This window comes from Neofelis nebulosa, chromosome 1 (assembly GCF_028018385.1).
Source record: "Neofelis nebulosa isolate mNeoNeb1 chromosome 1, mNeoNeb1.pri, whole genome shotgun sequence".
Taxonomy (NCBI): Eukaryota; Metazoa; Chordata; class Mammalia; order Carnivora; family Felidae; genus Neofelis; species Neofelis nebulosa.
The window spans coordinates 133,432,957-133,450,559 of record NC_080782.1 but is presented as its reverse complement, the minus strand read 5'-3'; the positions used below and the strand labels follow the sequence as shown (position 1 = coordinate 133,450,559).

Here is a 17,603-nt window from a genome sequence, read left to right as displayed (position 1 = left end):
TTGATTTTTGCTCCGGTCATGATCTCACAGTTGTGAGATTGAGCCCTACATCAGGCTCTGCCCTAAGCATGTAGACTGTTTGGGATTCTCTCTTTCTCTCCCTCTCCCTCTCTCTCTCTTTCTCTCTCTTTCTGCCCCTCCCCAACTTGTGTGTGTGTGTGTGTGTGTGTGTGTGCGTGCATGCTCCCTCTCTCTCTCAGATAAATAAACATTAAGGAAAAAAAAGATTATATATTTTACATATTTGTTTTCATGAAAATATTTCATAATATTAAAACAAAAATAAAACTAGAAAGGAATGCCAAAATGAACATTATTTGTATAATTGGAAAACTCAAGACAACCTACTAAAAAAAAAAACTCTATTAGAACAATAAGAGAATTTGAGGGGGGGGGCTTACAAAATTATATAACAATTTTTGCTTTTCAATACATAAACAGCAGCCACTTGGTCACTATAAAGAAAGAAAAAATCCATTTATATTGAATATAGCAAAAGATAAAATAAAAATATAAAAGATAAAATACCTAACAAATACTTAACAAAGGAATGTACAAGACTTATAAAAAGAAGAATTTATATCCACACAGAGAGTCATAAAAGTGGTTTAAGTAAATGGAAAGACATTTTCTGGTTTGGGATAGGAACAGTGAATATTATAAAATGATAATTATCTCTATATAAATTTAATGTGACCTGCCCAAAATGCCAATAGTATTTGCTTTCCTTTTTTTTTCTTTTTTTATTAGACATACTGGTTATAGACTCCATGTGGAAAAGTCAATATAAGATATTTGTTGTTAAAAACTAACAGGAGAGGAGAGGGTGAATTCTATCAGATATTAATATATTACATAGTAGATAAAGCAGTTTGTGCTGGTGCTTGAATAAGGACATAAGCACAGAACCTACGGTCTGTGGAAAGAAATGAATCATTCAATAACAAACATAACAGGAATCTGATTCTGTACCATATTTATGACATCATAACACATCAAAATGATTATGGACATTGACATTTTTTGGTTGGCTTTTTTAATTTTTTCATCTTTTAGTAGGGAATGTGTATAATTCTAGATATGAAATCTAGAAGTATTTAAGGAAAAGTCACATAAAATTAACAACTCGAAATAAGTATCCTTCACAATGGAATACTACGTGGCAATGAGAAAGAATGAAATATGGCCTTTTGTAGCAACGTGGATGGAACTGGAGAGTGTGATGCTAAGTGAAATAAGCCATACAGAGAAACACAGATGCCATATGGTTTCACTCTTATGTGGATCCTGAGAAACTTAACAGAAGTCCATGGGGGAGGGGAAGAAAAAAAAAAAGAGGTTAGAGTGGGAGAGAGCCAAAGCATAAGAGACTCTTAAAAACTGAGAACAAACTGAGGGTTGATGCAGGGTGGGAGGGATGGGAGGGTGGGTGATGGGTATTGAGGAGGGCACCTTTTGGGATGAGCACTGGGTGTTGTATGGAAACCAATTTGACAATAAATTTCATATATTGAAAAAAAAAGAAATAAGTATCCTTGCAAAGGAAAAAAATACAATAGAAGATAAATCGCAATCAGTGAAAGTATTTGCAATGTATCTGAGAAAGTGATGTTTTCCTTAATATAAAAAGAGCTCTTACAAATCAATACAAGAAATGATGAAAGCCCTGTTAAAAAAAAATGGTACCACACAGCTCATGGAGGTCTATGCATGGCTTTTATTAAAAAACAAAAACAAAAACTTAGCATTATTGATAGAATGACACTTCAGACCACAAAGCGATTCTACTTTCACCCATCAGGTTACATAAATCCGTACAGGTGAATCCATGTTTACTCCCATTGTAAGGACCACTCCCTTCCCTTGGCAGGAAAATTCTTCCTGCCTTCTTCCCTATTTTTGCTTATTCTTCTCTCAGATCATTTCTTCAGAAAAGTATTCTATGGATAGGTTAAGTCCCTTGACCTATGTTCTTATAGACTGTCTGTAGTTTTCATTCCTAATTTTTTCACAATTGTAGGTTTACATTATATGTATTATTATGTGATCTCTGCATGTCTAATTCAAGTGTGGTCCCTCAGTACAGGGGCTTGTTTTGTTTTGTTTGTTCTTTTTTGTTGCTTTTGTTATTTAACATTGTATTTAACATTGTCTAACACCGTTCAGATGTGCTCAATGAATAAATGTTAGATATTTTAACAGTGTAAGTGAGTGTACAGCGTTGGAATGTGTGGGGGAAATAGATATTGTTATACATTTCGGAGAGGAGTATAAAGTGGTACACTATTTTTGGAGGCCATGTGGCGATCGTTTTCCAAATTTAGCAGACTCCTGGTGAATAGAGGTTCAGCTCCTTTGCCAGCTTTGAGTATAACACATTTTAAATTCTAATTTCATTTGTATTCATGTTTCTTTGCTTCCTAGAATGGTTGAACATCTCACCTTTTTCTGACTAGCTGAAGTTAGGCTCCTTGCCTAAAAAATATGCAGCCAATAAAAATAATCAGAAAGACTTGAAAATGGTCACTGTTTTACATTAATAAAATAATACTTATTTTTTGCCCATTAGCATCTGATGGCTCAGTACTTTCTTTTCCCAATTGTAGAAAAAGCCCATTTCAGGTATGTTATATTCTTGAAATAATACAGTGGGCATAAAGTTGTGGACAAAATTCTTTGTCTTGAAACTGGTATATGGCACAATTTTGTAATTTGGATTTTAGCACATTTGTGATAACTTATAGTTGTAACTGTGCCAAGAAAATTAGAAAGCTCTAGCAGAGTTCAGTATTTTTATAAGTTGAAAGAAACTGCTTTAAACATTAATAGCTTATTTACTGATTAAGACTTTCACATGGTAATTAGATTGGCTTCTTTGTAGAGATGTCGAGTGGATAAAATTACATACGTTAGGGGAAATTATAAATCATGTCATTGTAAAAACATAGAACATTTTTTTGATATGGCCAGAAAATGCTTATGTGGTTTTGGTTTTTGTTTCACTTGTTGAACCAGGCGAAAAGACTAATATATATTTCTAAACTTTGGCGTAGAGGCATGGCTTTTCCACTAAGTTGGCAATTCAGGGGTTTCTTCAGTACTAAGAGGCTAATGAGGCAATAAATATGCAAAGTTAGCTCCTTGAAGGCAATAAATATGTGGGGCACCTGCTAAAGTTTTAAGTTTTGCCAGAGTACCAAGAATGCAGATGTCTTGTGAACTAACAAGCCTTTGAAATCAGTGATGTTTGCTTACACACTCTGCTGAAAATTGTGCCTGGAATAGAACCAGGAGTAGGACCAGGTTATAAACCCACTTCTTCAGACATCCGCTTTTCTGTTATTGGCATCAGTACCACTGACAGTTCTTCATTTGAGACATCTTTAACCCTCTCTCCCCTTAATTCCTCTCATAAGCAGTTGCCACATTTTACTAGGTTTTCTTGGGAAAAAGCTTTCCCATCTGTCCATTATTTCTATTGTTATTCTTCCCAGGCTTGGACCACTGCAACACCTGCTTCCCTGGTCTTTTTTGCCTTAGCACTTTATCTTTCTGGTGTGTCTCACTCATTAGTTCAGAAATCTTTATTGTCCTTTCTTACCTGATGAGTGAACTTAGCCTTGGAGTCCTGACTTTTACAGTGGTCCCCTCTACCTTTCTCACATGATAGTCCACTTCTCCATCTCATGAAGGCAAATGATCCATAATGTTCAAACTTTGTCTTTACTAATGTTTTTTTCTTATTTCAACTCCCAGTCCTACTGATGTGTAGATTTTCCAATTTTCTTTATCCATTAATGGTCAAGACAAGTGCTATCACTTTTTGGAAATATATTTTTTAATTTCCTTGCACTGTTTATTGTAAATATCCCTTAATTTCTAATATATACTGATTTGTACTGATATTTATACCCCCTACACACATACCCTACTGAACAGCAGTCTCTATGAAAATAGGATTACTGTGTAATACATTTTTTTTTTCTCCCACAGCACAAAGTTGAGTGCATTGTGCATTATAGGCACTTGAATATTTGTTTGAATGCGTAAGCATTTGTTGTACCAATACTCATCTCTTGGTCAGTCATCTTGAGCTTTACAGTAGAGGATAGTTGAGTTCAAGAAGTAGAAGAGACGAATTAGTTTGGGTCAAGGAATGCAGTTGCCTTCACTGAGCAAAAAAAAAAAAAAAAAAGTCCTGAAGTCATAGACTTGGAAGGGCCAAATCCAGCAGTTTAGTGATAGGATTATTTAATCTAAAATTCTTCTAATTCAATAAGAAGCTAGCATATGCCCCAGGAGGCATCCTGTCAAACATAAATTTGGCTGATCTCTCTCTCTCTCTTAATTTGCAAGAGGAGTTCCTTTTGAAAGGGAATAAGATGTTTGCTTTTCATTCAACATTGATGTGCATCAATATGTCTACTATGAGAAAGAGGATATATGCCAAAGGGACAGTAGGCAAACAATAAAAAGTAAACGAGAAATGAAGATAAAGGCATTACATCATAATCTAAGACTGTTAGACCAGGAAACAGGAAGTAATAACAGATTGCTATAGTAGACAAAAAACAAATATACTCTTACCTCTAGAAATCCATTGTTCCTTAAAATTCAAACTTAATTATTCTCTAAGTAATACTCTTTGACCCACTCAAATTGGTAATGGCCACATGTAACCACGTTGTTCTCTTTAACCACATTCTACCCTCTAGGATTCCCTACAGCAAAAGTCACAAGTATCTTCCTGTGGTACACGTGCCTTGGTTAAGGTTAGAAACTACTCAGTGGGCAGGTGATAGGGAAAACTTATTAGAGAAGGGGACTGGGGCTGGAATTCTTGTCGTGCCAGGTACTCACTGAATAAACTTTAGGCAAGTCAATGTGTCTGTGCTAATTTTCTTCATCCCTACAATTTGGATAAGTTTGCCTTTCAAGGTTCACTGTTGGATTGTTCATGCTTTAATTGCATGGCACAGTGGTTAACACATAATACAGAGTGAATGAATAATAATAATAATCAGTAGTGGTATATTTATTTTTGTGAATGCTTTAATGTACAAAGGAGATTTTCAGCTTCCATGGGTCATACATCTCTCTGTTCATTCAGGGAGTGATTTCATATCCTTTAGAATTCTTACTGGATTGGCAGGAAGTGAACATATTATGGAGACCCTTATAGACCACTGACACAGCTTTTGTATTTGATACTTTATTTAGACAATGATACCAGTTAGAGTAATAAGTAGTTTGTCCAAGTTAATAATCATAATGGGACTTTAGCCAGTATAGATGTGGCAGCATTCCCACACACCCAGATTCTCTCCAAACGTAGGTTTGGATGTCAGAGTGAGTAGGTGGAAGAGGGAAAAAATCACCCAGCTAATGAGTGGTCTTACAGGAATTGGCTTTCTGTTTGTATTTCTCTAATGTATCTTGGCAAATGTGTGGTCCAGAGTCAGGCAAGCAGCTTTTCTCGAACAGATCACCTACAGATCTTTCCAGCTTACGGTTTCCCTAAATCAGTAAGAAGTCATATTAGTTTCAACTTGCTGTCACATTTGCAGAATATTTAGTTGCTTCTCTGATACTGTATCAGTGGCTAGGTCTGTAGACATTTATTTAATAAGGTATTGAACTAAGTATATCAAGGAATTAAAATATGTTCTTCAAACACTTAAATTCTAGATGGTGCTAAATTCACTAAAAATAGAAGGTAGTTCTGATATGTATACATGCCGTATATTTGAAAGCCACAGAAGTTAAGAACCATGGGAAATATATGCTAGAATTTATTGAAGAGTCTTTTATGCAGGGAGATGGTCTTAAAATGGGGGTTGCATTTGTAATTATAGACAATCTGGGGAAAGCATTCTGATAGGAGGGAATTATACAAAATGATAGGCTGGAATTAAGTGTTCCTGTGAAAATTAGATTGAAGTAAGTTTACAGATTATTTGAAAAATAAGATAAAAATCTTGGATTTTTGTCATATAGGTCAGTGCTTTTTAGAATTTTGAGTAAGAATCATCTAGAAAATGACTTGAAATAAAGTTTCTTAGGCCTTATCTCTAAATACTCTTGTTCAATCAGTTGAGGCAGGATACAGGATTCTGCAATTTAACTAACCCAACATCAGCATCCCTAGGTTTCTTTTTAAATTTTTAAATGTTTTATTTATTTTTGAGACAGAGACAGACACCATGAATGGGGGAGGAGCAGAGAGAGAGGGAGACACAGAATCGAAAAGAGGCTCCAGGCTCTGAGCTGTGAGCCCAGAGCCCGACGCAGGGCTTGAACCCACAAACCGTGATGAGATCATGACCTGAGCCGAAGTCAGATGCCCAACCGACTGAGCAACCCAGGTGCCCCAACATCCCTAGGTTTCTGATGCACATAGTTCATTATTCACATTTTCAGTGTTGCTGGTTGCCAAGGAATATTAAAATATTTTGCCTAGGAAACTAGGTTTTTGTATTAATGTATTCATAACAAACTAAATTCATTAAAGCATGGTTTAATAAAGCAAAGAGTTAAGGGGCACAAGGTCAGTCAGGCAGACATGACAAGAGTCCAGAATTCAAGAGGATCAGCACTGGTCTTCATTGGTATAACTAGCTGTGGAAAGGGAGGGAGGGGTAGGAGAGCTTTAAGGAATACAGAGCTAACAGGGTCCAGGCATGCGTTAGCTTCCTAAGGCAAGGGTAGTGTGTCCTAACCCCAAGAGAGAATAAACTCCTTGAGGGTAGGAACTGAATCTTGCTCATTTTTATGACCCCAGCTCAGTACAGCATGTAGCAAATACTGCGTTCCCAAGTGTTTGTTCATTTGCTAGATGAAGCTGCCTCATATGCACAGCAAGGTCAAAAGTAATCCCTGCTTTTGTACCTCTACTTTTTAGAACATTTTTGACATTGTTGCTGTCTGCCTTTACACGGTCTTTGGACGTCCAATAGAAGTACATATTTCGCTGTTTTGTGACAACTGACAGTTAAATAATTAAAATTATTCAAAATATAAAAAGTAATAAAAATACTTTGTACCGCCCCCCCCCCCCCCCGCCGTGAGCACACAGCCGCTAAGTTACTCCAAATAAGATGTAACCACGGAATTGTAGGAAATTGTTATTTTGTGGAAATATACTTCCACTTAGACATTAGGACAGTTTGTTTCTTTTTTCAAATAAAATTTTCTATATAATATAGAACTTCTAGTGGGAAATAATACATCATGTGAAATATTTAATATATTGAGCACAAAAAATTTAGTCTTCTAAAGAATTACTGTTTACAAATCTGACCCTTTCCAAATTATGCAAAAAATGTGAGTGAATTCATAAATGTTCTCTTCTCTAACTCTTTAAACATCAAAAGGGACCATCTTCAAAATCCAAATGTTTCTCCAGCTTTCCGCAGGATATCACAAAACTTCCTGGCAGTGACTTTTAAACAAGTTGAGAAGTTTTATAAGATAAAAATATTTTTTCAGTTGACTTGACAACCATGTACAATGTTAGTAGAGAGTTTATTTGCCCTAGGCTCTTTGTCAAAATGAATTTAAACTGAGATTATTAAAATGTAGCTCAGTTGCAGAAGTATGAGGAGAGGTGTTGCTAATGTCTTACTTCAAGAATGTTCTCCATACAATGCACACGACTTGGTTTTAGAACTGTATACGTAGAGGTGCATTTCTGCTAACAGGAGACATTTAAAATTATTCATAAAACAAAAAAGATTATATGCATTTATGTAGAGTTTTGATTCAGAAAGAGATGCACTATAGTTGGTTGTTTGGAGATCTTTCTGACCATCAGATTGCCTGGGTCTGAGTCCCATCTCCCCAATTAACCTCAGCACCTTCTGCATCTACAGAATAGTCATAATAATAGACACATAATGGAGATATTGTGAGGATTAAGTGATATCATCATTGGAAATGATTATTACAGTGACTGGTACAAAGGTTCACAATTATTTGTTTTCTTTCAAATCTGTAGAATTGGAACTAAGCAGTGTTTCCTGATAGTTCCAGATATGTGGTTAAAAAAAAAAAAAAAAAAGGCCCTGTCCCAATTTTTTTCTTTAATGATAATCTTTTCTGTTACAAGTTAAACAGCTTTAGGAAAATTTAACTAATGGTAAACAATGGTTGAATCACTAGATCTCTCCATGGCTGTAGCTAATTTCTTACATGAGAATCAAGATCCCAAAAGGATCATCTGGATAAGAGGTTGTAATCTTCCCAATTTGGAAAATCACATTACACCACTTTGGGAGAATGTCCAAATTGCTAACTCTTGGAAGCAAAACCTCTTCTCTCAAATGGACACATTATTTAAGAAGTTTTATTGTTTCTGAAAAAGACCAGTTGCCTTTCAGGAATAATAGCATTTGTGTATGCTTTGCAAGACGGTACCACCACCGATGGAAGAGTTGAGTGTGTTCCATGCGGCAAGTGGCTGTTGATAAAACAGGGTCACCCGGCAACGTGTGCTGTGGCCAGAATCCCTCCCTGGTGGAGGTGAGACAGTGATCCTGGCAAGGCTGCCTCAGGACTGTACTGTTAGAAACGCATTAAGGGGTTTTAAGCAATTTGTGAGATTCTGCTTTATTTGCAGTTTCTTATTTTAATTAGTTAACATCCAAGCAAAGTAAATTCTTGCCATTATTCTTTACTTGGTTTTCCTTAAAGTCCACAACTTTCACCAAAGTTCACAAAGACAACAAATTACATATAATGATGTTTTTATCTCTTTGTGCTATTTGACAAGTTAGAAGAATGAGATATCTTGGATGTATTGTCCCAATAAAAAGAATAATTATGGGTTGCTACTATATTCTAGACATTGGGTCAGGCATTTTACATCATCATAAGATTTTCCTAACAATCAGTTAAGAAAACGGGGCGCCTGGATGGCTCAGTCGGTTAAGCGGCCGATTTCGCATCAGGTCATGATCTCGCAGTCCATGAATTCAAGCCCAGTGTCGGGCTCTGCGCTGACAGTTCGGAGCCTGGAGCCCGTTTTGGATTCTGTGTCTCCCTCTCTCTGACCCTCCCCCATTCATGCTCTGTCTCTCTCTGTCTCAAAAATAAATAAACATTAAAAAAATTTTTTTTTTAAAAGAAAGCATTTATTTCTTAATATTATTACTTACTTGTATCTAGTCCCATGAATTAGGGGGAGGGAGACACAGAACTCAAATCTCTTTCAACTTCAACATCTTTTACCCTACCTCCTGGCAATTAAATTGGTCCATAATGACTCCACATCGTCTCTTACTTTTCCTCCCTATCGTCAAAGTATGAAAAACATTTATCTTCCTATTCTCTGTCCATCATCCTATTAATATGTGTTGATACAGAACCTATTTAAAGACATTAATTAGAATAGGAAAGAAAAATATGGTTCAACATGGAGCTGAATTTTTCTGACACTGAAGTATGGAAAATGATATTCAATAATGTATTTTCGGTTTTATTAGTCTTCTAAGTTAGCAAATGGAGTGAATTCTTAACTCATTATTCTTAACTCATAAATTACTTATTCCGTCCATATCATTTTCTCCTTCCAAAAACATGTTAAATATAACAATTTTAATTCAAAGTTTTAATTTATGTCAATGAAAAAGTAGTTGGCCTTGATATTTTTTATTTTGATTTGAGAAAACATAGGTAGTCTAGTTGTGATTTCCCTTAGAAGCCTCTATAATTCTTTTTATAGCATTTTTAAATATAGTGTAGATATTCTTGTTATTCGCTATTTTTATTATGAAAGACTATTTTATCATCTAGATTGTAAAGGGAACACTTGACTATCCTGCCATCATTTCAGACTCAGCCTGGAGAAAAACACATTTCTCCTCTTCCAATTTTTTCAGTATTAACCTTCACTATGAGAATTCGGTAGAGATTATATGAAGATTTTCCTGAAACAGAAGCGATTCTCCGTGGTGACTTGATTCAGTGTTTATGTATGGTTTATAGAATATGATTCCAGTATGCCAGCAGTTCAGAGAGATGAGCCAGTTCCTACCCTCAAGAAGTTGCAGCATTAACCAGAAGTAAAAATGCATAATGCATTGTTGCCAGTGCGATAACAGTGTGGTTCACAGAATCCTGTGGTAGGACAGAGAGTACACATAGGTGAGATGAAGTTAGTGAAAGAAAACCTCATGAAGGTCATCGACAGTAATCTCGAAGATTAAGTAGAATTTATCCAGGCGAAGACATTGAAGGATAGGCACTTTGGGCAGGGCAGGAGAGGGAATGGAATTCACAGATGCCAAATAGGTAATGGTCAGTCACATGATTCCTGAGCCAGCCTGCTCAGTTCAGACAGCCCCACTTTCCACCTTCTCACTGTATAACCTTGGGAAATTTCATTCTCATCAGCAGACTTGGATTATACTAGTACCTACATCATTGAATCGTTTAATTCAGGTTTATAACCCTTTTGTATGGTGCATGGCACACAAAAAAATTCTAAATAACAATTAATTGTGAAAGAATAAGAAACCGCATACTGTTGGGGAAACTAGAAATCATTCGCTGAAAAGAAAATGCCATAAAGGACCTGGAAGAAGATAAAGAGACTTTGTATGATGTTGAAGAGCTGACAGTGCCTTATAGGTAACAGGGAGGCAGATTGTGTTTTAAATAGACTTCCCTGGGGCACAGCAGGAGGAGAAAAAGGGAGAATGTTGGTAAAGATTAGAGGCACAGAACGCAATAATGACATAATAATTATTGAGACTAAATACTTAATAATCCTTTGTAATAGTAACAAAGGAATTGAAAGGAAGTGACAGTTGAGACAAATATTTAGGAAGTAGCACTGGCAGAACTTGCCCTCTGACACTTAATAAAATAAAATAGCCTGGGTGGTGATCTGAGAGAAAGGATAAAAGACCTGAAGATTCTTGATTTGGCAGACTGGGTGGCTAGTGAATGCATAAAAGAGACAGTACAGGAATAAATCAAGGCTTGAAAGAGAAAATAATGAGGGCAGTTTCTAGACATATTGAATTTAATATTCTTCTAGTACACCCATTTGGAGGTAAGTCAGCTTTTTAAAGAGTTTCAGCTTGAAGCAATAGATTCAAGATTCACTAGAAGAAGTAAAGATGGCCAGGAATGTGAAGGTTTCCCAGGGATAGTTTGTGTTTAATGATGAATGGAAGAAGAAAGTCTAATGAAGCAGATGGGGAAAATAATAGTTTTAATGTGGTTTCAGATTTGTTAAAAGCGATGAGTAAAGGATCTCCAGGCAAGAACAAGAATTTAATGTGGTTGAATAGAAACTTTCTATTTCTATATGTTTCATACATACAACTCTGAAAATTTTATCTATAGACCATTTTGAAAATAGGTGACTAAACATGTTATTTGCTAGATTCATTGGGAAATATGTTTCCCTCAGTAAAAATATTTATCTTTAATCTAGATAACAAAATTTCAAAAAAAATCAATCTTATATCTAATTTTATTTTGATTTTTAAAACTAATTTATCTCCCATTAGTTTCAGTATTTATCTGTTATTTAATTGCCTTTATAAATCGTTAAGATATACTTACCTAATGTAATTTTTTATTTTAATTATATTCTGAATCAGCATGGGCATTAATCATGACAATGACCACCCATCATGTGCTGATGGTCTTCATATCATGTCTGGTGAATGGATTAAAGGACAAAATCTTGGTGATGTTTCATGGTCCCGATGTAGCAAGGAAGATTTGGAAAGATTTCTAAGGTACTGAGGTCATTTACTATTGTTGCATTGTCAATGTTTACATGTGCCTGCTTCCTCTACCAGCCAGGGAAGGTGGCACAGTAGAGTGGAAAGGACACCCGATTAGGGATCAAGGCACTCAGTTCTAATGCTGGCCCTTCCACTGACTCAGAGAGTGTGAATTGGAACATATTATTTAACCCATCTGCTTCTTAGTGTCCACATTTTCTAATAAAAGAACGAGCAAGATGATTTGTAAGGTTGGAAAATTATCTATCACAGTGATTCCTTACCTCTTCGAAATTTCCCAGTGGAAAATATTCTCATTGTTCATCACTCAGCACATCTGTTATCACAAAGAACCTCTTTAACAAAAGCTCCACTCTTCCATTATGATACTTCTAAGCACTGGATTTTTTTCATTAATACATCATTTTCACCATTATAATAGTTCTCATTCTCTTCTTTCCCACCTTCAACAGAGGGAACTGTTTATGTCTGGTTGGAAAAAGAAGTGAAAAATACTAGTATTGTTCGAATTTTCATTTTAAATCCCTTGTTCTTTACTTATCTCTTTGGTAAATAAATGAACAAGCAGAAACAGTATGAGATACACAGAGCAGTTAGTGAGTGAGAGATGCTTAAAGTATCCAAAAGTCTCACTAAGAAATATAGGAACATTGAGCTAGTTAAATTCACGATACAGATAAATTTTATTCATTTTTCCATACCGTTTAAATTGGCAAGCCTATTTTTTTCTGTTAAATGAATATTAAAATCAGCTAAAGTATACTGTTTATTACATTACCATAACTCTGGTGTGAAATGTATGCAGTACGTTCAGTCATGATAGTGTAGAGACCAGTACGTAGAACATGTAATATTGAACATACCACCTCTCTGCAACAGTCACCCTTCGATGTTCCCAAGGAACATGTATGATTTTGTATGGCTGCCTTCACAAGAATCAGAACCATGATAAAATTAAATGTCATCTCATAAATGGAAGTTGTATTACAATGTCAAGTACAAAAATATGTGCAAATACTCACTTGACAATGCCTTCCGTATATTTAAGTCCTCGAACACAATTCATTTCTTACCTTCACGCATTACTTTTGGTCAGGTTACTCTCTGAGTCTGAGCTTCTTAATCTTATAAATATGCAAAGTCATAACCACCTCACAGTGTTATGTGGATTAGCTGAGTCAACCCATATGAAAGACCTTAATAAACCAAAAAATCATCATGTTCAATATTATTATTATTAGGATTATCTTACATAGTTGTACATAAATGATTCTCACATGTGGAGTGATTTCTATGAGTATTCAGTAGAAGAACTTATAAATAAAAGAACATATTTTTAACATTCTAAAAATGTTTCCTGTTGCTATGCTAATTATAACAAATTTTTACATTAAATTCAAAATTTTACACATATCTGCGTATTGCCAGGTCAAAGGCCAGTAGCTGCTTGCTACAGACAAATCCCCAGAGTGTCAATTCCGTGATGGTTCCTTCCAAGTTGCCAGGGATGACCTACACTGCTGACGAGCAATGTCAGATTCTCTTTGGGCCATTGGCTTCCTTTTGTCAAGAGATGCAGGTAAGGGTTGTGTCCAGGTGCGAATTTTCAAGTGTATGTTCACATTCATAATTGAGAAGTGTTGATCGGAGGTGGGGAAGATGACTTTATTTTAGCACATACAGCTCTTTTGAGAGCACCCTAATCTTGGAAAGAAGGATTTTCTAAGAGAAGATTATTTTTCCCCCCTGGCACTTTGGAAGTGGTAGAAATAAGATGTAGGCATTTAATCTAAGTCAGGAAGGAATGACCCAAGAATTTCAACTTCAAAAATGGTCCCTGAGTCAGGGAATTATTTATATTGGGCCATTTCATTGCTTCTCTTTTAAATCTTTTACTTTCATACATGGTAGGTAACTGGGAGAAAATGTAAGAAAAAGGATATATGAACATGTAATTGTGGAGGAAGAGTTGTATCTTTTAATCCTAAAAATAAAATCTTAAAAATATGTTCTAGAACAAACACTAGAGAGTACATTTTTAAATAGTTAAACTAGAGGGAAGGGGTAAATATATGATGGGAAACTTAAGTCTTCTCTATGTATTAGTATTCACATGGCCACTAATTACTCAGATAGGCCAGTTGTACCAGTCTAGAAAACAGGAAGTCTGAAAGATTGAGCAAAATGACGTTAATTGATGTAAGAATTTTAGCTATTTTTACTTTCCCTTCTTTCTTTTCTCCTTTTTTTCTGCTGCCCATCCCTTAGCTGCTCATCCCTTCCCACCTCTTCCCAACACACACACACACACACACACACACACACACACACACACACTTTGTATTGCAGGAATAAACCAATAGTCGTGCTTAGAGTGAATTGGTAGCTGTATTTCATTCTACCTAAGTTTCTGTGATTGCCTCAAAGGATTTTTCACTTGTTGAAGATAATGCTGTTTGGATTACTGGCAGCATAATTAAAATCCATTATAAGTCAACAAGTATATGGCATTATGACATATTTTATGCTCTCTCTTCTTTGTAGTTCTTATTAAAGGAGTTGTTCACTTATTATTTTCTTCTCATCCATTCCCCACGCTAGTGTGTGAACTCCATGAGAACAGAGAATGTTTCGACAGCGTCTAGTCCAGTGGCTGGCACGTGGTAGGCACTCAGTGAATACTTGACTTAAGATTAAAAGAAGTGGGTGTATGAAGGAGTCGGTGCCGCATTAAATGTGACTTGTCAATGGGCAGCTGGGTGGCTCAGTCAATTAAGCGTCTGACGTCGGCTCCGGTCATGATCTCGCAGTCTGTGAGTTCGAGCCCCATGTTATGCTCTGTGCTGATAGCTCAGAGCCTGGAGCCAGCTTCAGATTCTGTGTCTCCCTCTCTCTCTGCCTCTCCCCCTGTCGCGTCCAGTTTATTTCTCTCTCTCAAAAATATTTCTCTCTCTCACAATTAAAAAAATGTGACTTGTCAAAAGATATATCGACCATAATATCCATCTGGCAGTGATGGAGCTCAAAAGGGAATGGCTGGTGTAGGTGTGTAATTGTGACTTGTTCCCAAGGGTTTACATGTAGCACAGCTATGACTCCTTGGAACTTAGCGTCAGGTGTGATCACTGCAACAGTAGGAGCTTGGCTTTGTACAGTCTGTCCTTGATACCTCCCTGATGTCATCTACCAACCTTCTTGTTCACTCTACGCTCATTCAGGACCTTTAGACAATCAAAAAAGTGGGTTACAGTCTTTCTTAAATCTTCATGGCAAAATGAATGTTTTCAGGCAGGTACATTTTCATCTGCTGAAATTGGCATTGTTTTGGAAAACAAAGTAGGGTGTTCATGGTTACCATTGTAGAAATACTTGGGAGGAAGTTTCAATTCATGTGGTAGAGAGAATTGATAGAGCTGATAAATGGAAGACTTTCATGTTTTATAAAGTACCCCAAGTGTTAGACACTGCAAATGATCAACCACAAGCGTGATTTTGGTAAATTTTACATTATTTTCACAAACATTATCTTTAAAAGCTTTTAGAATTTATTTTATATTGTAGTTAGTTAAATTTTCCTAATACCAGTGTACGATATTTCCAACTATAAAATATCTGCCACATAGTACATGAATCATTTATATTTATGATCTAATTTGATTCCCATAAAAAGTATAGTTATTATTCAATTCTATTTTACAGATCAACAATTTAAGGCCCGTAGAAGTTAAGTATTAACAATTAAGTTCTTATACCTATCAAGAAAGAGTGTTAGGTGCAAATCCAAGCAGTGGAGTACATTTTAACTGCTATGTTTTATTGCCTCTTGGGGAACTCAACCTTCTTTATGGGTTAAAATCATAGATCATATCCCGTGTTTGGACTCAGTTCATTTCTTCTGCTACTGTGCCTGTATCATCAGGATTAAGAAATATCTTGATTGCTTTTTTTTTATTTTTCTAAGCTTTTTGCTCTATTTATATGTTATTTCTCACTAACCTACCTGCATGGATTTTTTTCCATCTCTGAAAATATAAGTGTTTGTTATAGGATTTTAAATCTATGTTTCTCAATGTCCTAGGATGTTGCTTTGTTTTAAGCTGAGCATTTTTCAAGTTAAATTGAGTTTTAGATTTAGGTATTCAGAAATGTTTTCCTTTTTATATACTCAAGCTTTATATGTGTGACGCTTTTATTTATAAAGTCAGTTTTTTCCTTGCTTCCACCTCTGTGTAATATCTATTAAAATTATTTTTAAAATAACACCAAAAAGAATTGGATTGCTGTGGTAGCCAAGGAAAAGCAATACCTCTGAGTCAGGGTTTGATTGGAGAACACTGACTGGAGGGGCGTGGACCCAGTGTTTAACAATGGTTCCACCTCTTATTGGTCATGTAGACTTAGTCAAAACTTTTTTCTCTTTAAGATACACTGTATAGAACAAGAAGTTGGACTATGTTATCTTTCCAAGTCTTAGAGCTAAGAGAATGGACTTTTGGGACTCTAAAATAGTTTTCTGATACAACTATTGAAAATCATCATTTCAATTCCAAATTAGTGCAAAGTGTAGTAACCCGATAAATAGTGCCATTGAAGAATTTATTTACAAATTCAGTTACTAATTTGATAAATATTGAATTCCAACTATTTTTCAAGCACATTTCTGTACACTAATAATAGAGCAGGAAATGACGAAGACCTCACCTCTCATGGAGCTTAAATTTCTGGTGCAAAAAACAGGCAAAAAGTTTAAAATTATTTCTTATTTTGGAGAGAGAGAGAGAGAGCACTAGCAGGGGAGAGGGGAAGAGGGAGAGAGAGAGTGAGAGAGAGAATGCCAAACAGCTCCACACTTAGCACAGATCCCGATGTGGGGCTTGATCCCACGATCCGGGGATCATGACCTGGGCCAAAATCAAGAGTCAGACACTAAACCGACTGAGCCACCCAGGCGTCCCTAGGTAAAAACACGTATAAATACATTTTAGCAAATACATTTATAACATGTCAGTTGGTAATAAGTGTTTTGTAGAAATGTAAACCCAGGTAAGAAGAATAAAGAGTAAAAACTAGGAATGAGAGAGTGGGGATGATGTTATTTTATATAGGGTAATCTGGGAAGGCCTCCTGGAGGTGACATTTATTTAGAGATCTGAAGACGGAGAGCAAGCTGTGCATTTATATCAGGAAGATTATGGAAAGAGAGGGAAAAAAAAGCAGAATGCTTGCCCTGGAGTGGAGGGCAAACTTTTTTTAAGTTTAAGGTGCTCATAGACATCCAAATAGATTTGGAAGTAGGTCCAGGATAGATATTTCTGTGGAAACCTCAACAAGCAGGTGATAATGAAGATGTGATACTAAATGATCACAACAGGAAAGGAGTTAGATAGAAATGAAAAAGTCCTGAGACTGAGAATTCGGTGATTACCATATTTGGAGATGAGGCACATAAGAAAAAAGCAACAATTAAAACTCTGAAGAAGTCTGTTGGTAGGAATGGAACCAAGAGAAAGTAAGATCATGGAGGCTCAGTGAAGACATTTTTCAAAGTGGAAACGATTAGCTGTTCCAAAAGCAGAAGAGGGGAGTAAAAGGAAGTCTGAAAATATGCCGTTGATTTGTTTTTCCCACAGGATTTGGTTCTGTTAGTTGGAGCTCTTTGGAAACACCTGAACATATAGTAAGTGTCAGGAGGAAGAACTTAAAAGTGTAAGGGAAATAGTTGTAAGTGTAGAATACTGGATAATTTTCCTGGTTAAGCCACACACATACACCTTCAAGTGGATACACATGGAGTCACCATATCAGCCAGTCATCCAGCCTTTGTATAAAACAAGTCTCTTT

General features: G+C 35.9%; 1 protein-coding gene across 2 annotated transcripts in view; it reads left to right on the top strand.

The window, feature by feature from the left end:
• Nucleotides 1-17,603, top strand: part of ADAMTS19 (ADAM metallopeptidase with thrombospondin type 1 motif 19) — a 241,310-nt gene that overhangs the window by 123,481 nt on the left and 100,226 nt on the right. For both annotated transcript variants that reach the window (XM_058737110.1, XM_058737119.1), the window contains exons 9-10: nt 11,613-11,753; nt 13,191-13,341. In XM_058737110.1, coding sequence (XP_058593093.1) covers nt 11,613-11,753; nt 13,191-13,341 — 292 coding nt within the window. The remainder of the gene's footprint in view (nt 1-11,612; nt 11,754-13,190; nt 13,342-17,603) is intronic.